General features: G+C 40.5%; 1 protein-coding gene and 1 non-coding gene across 2 annotated transcripts; both read left to right on the plus strand.

Moving 5' to 3' along the window:
• On the plus strand, positions 1–71 carry trnag-ccc (transfer RNA glycine (anticodon CCC)). Its single transcript has one exon. It is a non-coding gene; the product is annotated as a tRNA-Gly (tRNA).
• Positions 72–438: 367 nt separating this feature from the next.
• Positions 439–8,443, plus strand: LOC103361065 (nucleolysin TIA-1 isoform p40). Its single transcript, XM_008287060.1, has 11 exons — positions 439–656; positions 1,427–1,523; positions 1,756–1,854; positions 2,763–2,817; positions 3,055–3,142; positions 3,700–3,775; positions 4,015–4,123; positions 4,213–4,308; positions 6,315–6,399; positions 6,785–6,923; positions 7,487–8,443. Exons 1-11 carry the CDS (start codon positions 628–630, stop codon positions 7,640–7,642), a joined length of 1,029 nt encoding a protein of 342 aa, XP_008285282.1. The 5' UTR covers positions 439–627; the 3' UTR covers positions 7,643–8,443.
• The last annotated feature ends 877 nt before the right edge of the window (positions 8,444–9,320 follow it).

Genomic DNA, 9,320 nt, shown 5'->3' on the forward strand with positions numbered 1-9,320 from the left:
GCGCCGCTGGTGTAGTGGTATCATGCAAGATTCCCATTCTTGCGACCCGGGTTCGATTCCCGGGCGGCGCACGTGTTTTGCTTAGGTAACGATTAAATGTTTCCATTTTTCACAACTGTTTAACACACTTCACCGCAAACTTGTAACCAACTCTGTCTGTGACTGTGACACTGCACACTCTTAACAACTCTCCCAGATGTGTCCAGCTGTCATTTTCTTCAACGTTTTTGCACTTTGTTTCAATAAGCAACGTCCACGAAACAGCAAATACAAAATAATATTCAGTACAGCTTTGCAGAGTCAATATTAACTTTCTGTGTGTGCAGTCTTTGCCGTGCAGATACAGATGTGGAGGCACAAATCTGCGTGTGGGAGAAAGAGCGCTTGATTTTGGCTTCATTTCAGCGCGCAGGTTGACGCTGCTGACGCCGCTCCTCCGCCATCTTCAACTTCCTATTGTTTGCATCAGACGGAGGCTGTCTGCGGTGTGTGTGAGAGCAGAGGCGGCCACGGATTTATCGTTAAATAGTAGATATAGTATTTACGTTCGCGGTCGCTCAAGTTCAGCACAAACCATTTGTATGCCATTGGCCTAAAGAGCTCTCAGGACGCGACCACTAAACCTTGATGATGGAGGACGATCAACCCAGAACCTTGTGAGTAACAGCGGCCCTGTCTATGTCCTGGAATGGGAAGGCTTCGTCTAACTACGGCGCGTCCGAAGTGTTTCCACGTTGTTGTTTCAATTAAGCGCTATAAAACCTTGTAATTTTGACACACATTGGTTTTTAATTCGCATTATTGTTTCATGTTGATAATGGCGACGTACATATATGTAACCAAGGAGGTAGAATTGTCGATATGAACTCAAAGTTCTTCTTGATTTGTCTGTATAAATAGACGGAACCGTAATTCGCCCGAAAATGAAAGCGACTGGCTAGCTAGTGCTAGCTACCGTTAGCTAAAGATGTAAACGCATCCAGTAAGTCGCTTCATCTAAAACGCACCGGTTTTCATGAAATGATGGTTAGATTCATTAAAACTGTTGTATTTTATTAACAACGAGCAAGCATTAGGTAGGCCGTAGCTGGAAGGAGGTAATTATTAAAGTACCCCTAGCTGCCAACACACTTAGCCTGAGGCCCGTGTGAACCGGCTAGCCGTGTTTTAGCTAGCTAGCAGACAAGCCACGTCAACGCTCGGAGAGAAGGCACGAGACTGTTCCAGAGAGGGGTTGACCAAACTCGAGGTGTATGTGTAAAACGGAAACTATTTTCAGTAGTATTTAGTACTCTTTCATTGCTGTTTATCTTCTGATATAAAGAATTGTTGTGGGCAGTAGCTAGCCCGGTTAACTAGCCTTTGTTTGCATGCTACTTCCTGTTTGACAAAGACTCAATTCCCCCACATCTCTCCTTGTTTGCAGGTATGTGGGGAATCTGTCCAGGGATGTCACCGAGCCCCTCATCCTCCAGGTGTTCACGCAGATAGGACCCTGCAAGAGCTGTAAAATGATAGTTGACGTGAGTTTTATTCCCTCTCATCCGAATGGTTTGATTTTAAGAACTGGGATTCGGCTTTGGCCTTAAAGGTTGTGGTGCTGTCTTTGAATGTATGCACATGTGTTGTATGATTGATTTTTCCCTTCCCAGTCTGTCATGTCAGGCCTGACACGCCAAACTACAGTAGGTGGCTCTTGTCATCAGGAGTGATTAAAGTGTTGACTTAATATCAGTATTGTTTTCCCGTTGACAGACGGCTGGAAATGATCCATACTGCTTTGTGGAGTTCTATGACCACAGGCATGCTGCTGCCTCATTGGCAGCCATGAATGGAAGGAAAATAATGGGTAAGGTAAGCTATCGTATCTACAGGGTGAGTGGAGATGGGGGGGCTTTGGGGATGGGAAATCAAGGTTGATGCTTTCTAAAAACACAAAAAATGTGTATACTGCCTAGGTTGATATACCGTTAAGTGTATAGGACATTCAAAATGGCAAGAGAGGACTGCTAGAGCCAAAAAATATATCAGATATTAAAAATTTCAGATTGTTTTTCCTTTTCCCTGGCCTCTTAAATCTAATGGTCTGGAAATAGTTGTGGTGCTAAATGTGAGCTGTCTTACCGTCTTCATGTGGCTTGAATATTTCAAGCAAAGTGAGGTTACGAAGAGAAATTAGTGACAAATGTTATTCAGGGGTGTGAAAATACAGTCTAGGAGGCTTGATACAGCCAGGTTACTTAGAACAATAGAGCAAAACATAAAAATTTAAGTCTGAAACATTAAAAGACCCCTGGGTCACATAAAAGGATATTAAAGTGGTGCTCGATGGTGTAATAATAAGTTCAGTAAAAGGACATAAACTGGAACCACAGATGACTGTGGTGCTGACTTGAGCAGCCACTCTGTTTAAATTAGCTGTATTTATTAAAACATATTATAGTATATACATTTGTTGTTTTTGGTTTATGCCTTTGATTAGTACCCCGCTTCTTATCATACCATGGTTTTGCTCTTGACTTGGTTCACAGTCACACTTGGAAATGATTTGTTTTCTGTCAGATAACTAAGAGCTTAGGGTTTGGTACAATACCAGTGAAAGTTAAGTCACCACATTTAATTTAATGTAGTATCTCTTTGAGAGAATATTAGATATTTAAATACTTTATAAGGTCAAATTTATTCACCCTTATAATGAAGGTTTTGCTAAATGATGTAAACATACACCACCTGGCCTGTTCTTTCTCTGCCCCTCTCTGCAGGAGGTCAAAGTCAACTGGGCCACGACGCCAACCAGCCAGAAAAAAGACACAAGTAGTAAGTACATGTGCTTGTTGGTGGGGATATATGCTCCATGAAGTTAATACAGTGGAACGGTGTGATTCATAAGTACTGATGTTTTAAAGAAATATAAAGACAGAAAATCAGGAAGGCATTCATTGCATAAATGCTTTACGTTTGTCAAGGCTGGAAGTAACCATCTTGGACAGAATATTAGTTTTGAAACAATGCCTGTCTTGTAACATATACAAAACTATGTTTCTCACTCTATAGATCACTTTCATGTCTTTGTTGGAGACCTCAGCCCAGAAATAACCACAGAAGACGTCAAAGCTGCCTTCGGTCCGTTTGGCAGGATATCGTAAGTGTCAGACTTATATTTTCTGACGAAGATGATTAGGTCTGGAATAGACTGATCTCTGATACCAGAAAGCAATGTGATCCCCATTCGTGCTACATACCAGTAAACATATTAAGACAAACAATGGTGGCATTCATAGATGGCTAAGCTTATTATCCAGAGATGTATAGAGATTATAATCAATTAAATGCTTCTGTCATTTTTTAAAGTGAAATGCCAATTACTAGCAAACTGTAACTCCTTAAATGTGGTTATTTGTGCGTTTTCTTTTGTATCTGTGATATTAAACAAAATATTTCAAGGTTTTGGACTATTGGTAGGACAAAAGCAAGTATTTTCAACAGGTCAGCTTAGCCTGTCAGAATTAAAGAGAAAAGCTTCATACTACTGTCTTAAACAAATGTTAAGTAGATAAAATGATCAGTAGGATAATTGTAAATAATGGTTAGTTGCAGCTCTTATTAAAAGAGTTCACCAAGATACTTTACCTGTTACCTTTTACACTTCATACAGTAGAGCCTTCATGTTGTGCTGCCGTTGGTGTTTTTGTTCCACAGAGATGCTCGTGTGGTGAAAGACATGGCTACAGGGAAATCTAAAGGCTATGGCTTTGTGTCTTTCTTCAATAAATGGGTAAGTAAACATCATTGTGTTAGTACTGCTGTTAATAGTAGGGCTCTTAAAAGCATTATTGTTATTAATATTAATATTATTATTATATCTGTACATCTCCAAAGAACAAAACCATTCTTTGTTGTTACACTAAAATTAGCACAAAGATTCCCTATTGATTTATTCTAAAGGGGTACATTTTAGATCTTATGTTACTAGTCTCCAGTTTGATGGGTTACCCAGATCATTTCTTTCCACAGGACGCAGAAAACGCCATTCAGCACATGGGGGGTCAGTGGTTAGGAGGCAGACAGATTCGAACTAATTGGGCCACAAGAAAGCCCCCCGCCCCAAAGACTACCTATGAAAGTAAGTTGGTATAAATATGCAGATTCTGTTTGCTTGGGATTTTGGATTGACACCTTAACAGGAGAATTGTTCCCTTGTTTTCCTGCCAGATAACTCCAAGCACCTATCCTTTGATGAAGTAGTGAGTCAGTCCAGCCCCAGTAACTGCACCGTGTATTGTGGTGGAGTCAGCACAGGACTGACAGGTAATGAATACTGTGAGAATTATTGCTAACATAAGTGTGATAATAACACCGACAATGGTAGGCTAAATACGTCAAAGGCATAGACTGAATAAAGGAGAAAAGGTATTGGCTGAAAAATAACAGCCCTTCTTTTACGGGGATATGACCATTCTTATTTAATCATTTTATTCCGCAGAATTTCAGTGAGGCAAGAAGTGGTAGTAAATTTATCCTCGCATCAAGTCTAGACGCGGTGTAGCTTATAACTCTGTGCTGTCGATAGGGTTGGGCATGGAGAACCAGTACTAACTTAGAACTTGTTCCCGTATTCTGCTTCTAAAGGAATTATTCAACAAGTTTAATTTTGATTCATCTTGTCAGTTTCTGCACAGCTGTGACTTGCAGTAGTTTGTAAACAGCTGCTATCAGCTAACTGTCTGTGCCTGAACACTTGCCTGTCTTACTTGTCTTCTAACACACTTCTTAATGAGTCCTGAGTCTCGTGTTACTCTCACTTAACCAACTGTTGCCGAGTTGTTTGATTAGCAAGTTAACAGTGCACCCTGTGTGATTGTTTCGTAACAATCCCTTTAATTTTGGAAACGTTATCCTCCAAAACATTTTACAAGGGTGGGATTGGCATGTTGCGCTACTGTTAAAATACAGTAGCAGAAGTATATATGAAAATATTTAGGAAACCAAAAGAGAGACCACTGTTGCTATAGCTGCGTTTACTTTATCTCACTGTGTGTTTCTGCAGCTAGCATTTATCTGTGGTAAATAGTGTTTCACACAACTGTTGTGTGAAGAATGAAGGAGGACATTGCAGTAACATGACATGAACAGGGACTCTATATTTCTCTTCCTATTGTGCTCATCGAAGCTCGCTACAGTTGACTAAAGTAATTTTACTACCTTTATAGTGATACTTTGGTGTAACTGCAGCAACATAAGAGACTCCACACAAAAAGCCCTCTGGTCTGCATCACAACTTTCCTTAAAGGGGATGTACAGTCAGGCTGTGGGTGTGTAACCTCACTGGTTTAAAAACATAGCAACTATATTGATTAATATAATTATTAAGTGTTTATCTACCTTGATAGGCAGAGGTGGGCAGCTGTGGAGGAAACTATCATATCCTTACTTAAGTAAAAGGACAAATACCACAAAAGTCCTGCAATTAAACATTTTACTTTAAACATATGTCTGTGTAATCCAAAAATGTACATTCATGTCAAAAGTAAAAGTAGAAAAATGCGCCTGGTAGCTGTTAGGATATTATACAATGTAGTATATTATTGTAATTATTAGTAGCAAGATTTTACTGAAGCAATAACCATAACTGCTGCCTCTTAAAGGAATAGAATCTTGAAAATAGTAATGATACCCAAACCTAATAGGAGAACTCAGTTGTTGGAAGTGATTAACAACGCATGATCGAACCACACCATTACAATGGATGCTGTATTTAGAACTGCAGTGATTAGTTGAACAGTAATTTAATCATTTCATAGCTAAAGAAATGTTTTGTTAGTTATTTAAAAGCAAAAATGTCAAATATCTGCTTCTAACTCCTCAGTAAGATGATTCTGGACTTTTCTTTGTCAGACATGATTATAATGGGAAATTAGAACATACAACCATTTTTTAAATGGTGACAAGTTGTGATGCATCAACATAATATAATCTATATCGAGCTGTGGCTACAGACAGTACTGTGTTTTGGGATTAATTAATTTGGGGTTTTGATCTTTTCAGAGGAAATGCTGTTTGTAATAAAGATGAATGAATGCATGCACTGCTTGTTTATAAAATAAAATACTGTAGCTGTGGTTATTTTGCTCAGTGAGGTTTTTTTTTTTCAGTCCTGTGGCATTATCAGCAAAGTCGTGATTTTAACTTGCAACCACCATGGGACCTGTACCCGGGGGTGCTAACATGGCACGTCTCTTTTGCAGCTATTGTTTGCTCACAACACAACCCACATAGAAACAGGATCTAATATTCACTGTCTGCTTGGCTTTCAGAGCAACTGATGAGACAGACCTTCTCCCCCTTTGGACAAATCATGGAAGTCAGAGTTTTTCCAGACAAAGGCTATTCATTTGTGAGGTACGTGAAAGTTTGTCTTTTCTTTTTTTTCCCCCCAAGCCAGATCAAAATACGATACAGACACTGGACACATGCAGCAAATGTATAGTGTACTGTGTGGTAAGGAAAACCTCCAGTATTTTGGAGATACTGTGGGCTGCTGATATGTTTTTAATGCTATGAGCTGTTGATGCTTGTACAGGTTTTCAGGCTGTACTGCAACTTACTTGTTGTATTGGTTTACGCCCTTGGTGCGTGTTGGACATCTGTGTTGGACTTTGCACATTTTGCTTACAGTACAGATCTCCAGCAGTGACGTGGGAATCTATGAAATGTATAAAATGAGGTTCAGTCTTTTCTGAGTCTCTCTCTCTCTCTCTCTCTCTCTCCCTCTGTTTTTGTCCAGGTTTAACTCCCATGAGTCAGCAGCCCATGCCATTGTGTCAGTGAATGGCTCTTCAATAGAAGGCCACATAGTGAAATGCTACTGGGGTAAAGAGACCCCAGACATGATGAACTCGATGCAGCAGATGTCTATGCCCCAGGTAAATGCACCATATGCTGTACATGCTGTAGAACAATAAGAGCAGCATCTAGTCATTGACTTCTTAGGAGCTCATAGGAAGATATAACCATAAGCTTCTGTTTAGTGCTGCAGTGTGTTGTCTCAGTATATTTTGAACATAAGATGAACTGAAACCATAACTTAGGCATTGAGGAACATCACAGTGACAGGACATTAAGCATTTTGCCTCTTTCATTTAATTCCATGTTGAAGGGATAAATGGGATTCATACAGTTGGTAATGAGAGCAAATGTGTAAGTTTAAAATAATTTAAAAAGCATAATTTTTTCATTTTGCTGTGGCTTTAATGCCATTCACCTTGTGACATACTCAGGGAAATGGACCCATTGGTCCTGGTGCTTGCAACATCCCATCATTGCATCAAATGGTGACCTCATGTCCAATAAGTTACTGAGTTTTGCAAGTTCCCAGCAGGAAAGTCATGGAACTTCCTGGTAAATTCAGGGCTGTGGTTATTATGATTGCTGAAATGCTGGAGGGTAAACCATACTTAAACCGTACTTTTTGCACTAAACCTTGCAGCAGAACAAGATGGGCTTCGCTGCGGCCCAGCCCTATGGCCAGTGGGGCCAGTGGTACGGCAATGGGCCCCAGATCAGCCAGTATGTCCCGAATGGGTGGCAGGTCCCCACCTACGGCGTCTACGGCCAGGCTTGGAACCAGCAGGGCTTCAAGTAAGTAGCACGGTGTGCACAGGGCTCCCCTTCACCGCCTCCTCCTACTCCAGCACCACCAGGGTCCCCCCTTCAAGACCGGGGCAGCGAGAGCCAGCTCTGGCCACAGGATGGAGCCATGGCCTCCCTCCCCCCCAACCCCACCTCCTCCCTGCTCCCCTCGCCAGCCCCTCACCTTGCTCATCTTTGAGAAGATTGAGAAATAAGCATAGACCCACACAGAACAATCGGAACTTTAATTTTGTTGTTAGTCATGTTTCAGTGTGTCACCACTGCTCACTGTGCACAGCACATCCTAGTACCTGAAGGCTTTTGTTCCAGAATGTTTTGTCACTTGAATTATAGTCCGTAATAACTCAACGCAATGAATGTAAAAAATACTTTCTCAAACTTTCTAAAAATCAAAATTTTGAATTCATTAAGGTTAAAGATAATTGACTAAATACACTGAACACAAAAAGTAGTAAATGCTCAGAACAAAGTTTTCACTTTCTGTCCACCCAGGGAATTTGCTGATGAAGAATTAATTTCCTTTTGTGCAAGATTGCTGACTGTGTGTAAGGACTGTCTTTAAGGCTGTTCAGTTGTTCTGTATGTCTTCATTCATGTCATAGCTTTTTACATCTTTTTTTTTGTGTTTGTTTTCATTGATTTATTTTTTACTGATGATGATTGATCTGTACATGAATGTCAGCAGGACATGTTAAATATCATTTGTAGGTTCTCAGATTTTGGTTTTATTCAGACAGCCTATATGCAGTGATGTTGTGTGCACCCAAGAACAATAAAGAGGTCTTATGTTGCCGACAGTCTAACATTCTTGGTAAACATCTGCATAAATAGGCTCCGCACAGAGGTGTGAGGTAGATGTAACTGAAAGCAGTGTGTTTGATCGTCAAATGTACAGTAAATGCACAGTTATTAAGACAGAGGCTAGACCTCTTTTGACTTGAAATTTGAAGATGAAACTTTATCCTGTATAAGCTGTCTAATCACCACACTGAACTCAGAATTTAGTTTTATTGCCTAAATGCAAAATAGCCTTAAAGTACATGATGTGAATAGGGGGAGAATTTATGACTTCTTTGTTATAGTTTATGGCCAAATGTAGAAGTGTGATGAGAACTGATTATGGTCTACATTGTCGTATACAGTGTGGTTTTTCTATCTCAAGGCTGGTTACAGCTGTTCTCTCCTCATGGTTATCAGCAGATGGGAGGGGGGTGGAAGGGAATATGTAGCTTGCTGCGCTTAGCCTGTATGCTCTTTGTCTGCTTGTCCACCCATGTATAATCAAATGACACTTCCTTCTGGTCCCTCCACTTTCTGTTTTTTTTTTTTTCTCGTGTTTTTTTTGTTTTGCTAGCTTGATTTTTACCCAGCCTTCCTCACCCTCACAACTTCTGATAACTCTGTTTGCTTTCTTGTTCTCATTCTAGCCTGTCCAGATTCTAGTAGCTCTAATACAAACCGTCCCTTTGGCTCCCTTTCGCCTTGTCTCTTCTAACCTGCTGGCATTTTGTCTTTTCTCTCTCTCTGTCTCTCTGTCTCTCTCTCTCTCTCTCTCTTTACCTTGTTTTTTGCAGTCACTTACCGGCCAGTGCTGGGTGGACTGGCATGAGCGCCATCAGTAACGGTGGCGTTATGGAGCCTACACAGGGATTGAATGGGAGTATGCTAGC

This window comes from Stegastes partitus, unplaced genomic scaffold (assembly GCF_000690725.1).
Source record: "Stegastes partitus isolate 25-593 unplaced genomic scaffold, Stegastes_partitus-1.0.2 Scaffold485, whole genome shotgun sequence".
NCBI classification, from domain to species: domain Eukaryota; kingdom Metazoa; phylum Chordata; class Actinopteri; family Pomacentridae; genus Stegastes; species Stegastes partitus.

Excerpts from the sequence above, each read along its gene's own strand:
- LOC103361065 (XM_008287060.1), top strand. The coding sequence starts at position 628 with ATGATGGAGGACGATCAACCCAGAACCTT. Across the intron at positions 3,776-4,014 it reads TGTCTTTCTTCAATAAATGG|GACGCAGAAAACGCCATTCA; the intron begins GTAAGTAAACAT and ends TTCTTTCCACAG. Across the intron at positions 6,924-7,486 it reads AGCAGATGTCTATGCCCCAG|CAGAACAAGATGGGCTTCGC; the intron begins GTAAATGCACCA and ends TAAACCTTGCAG.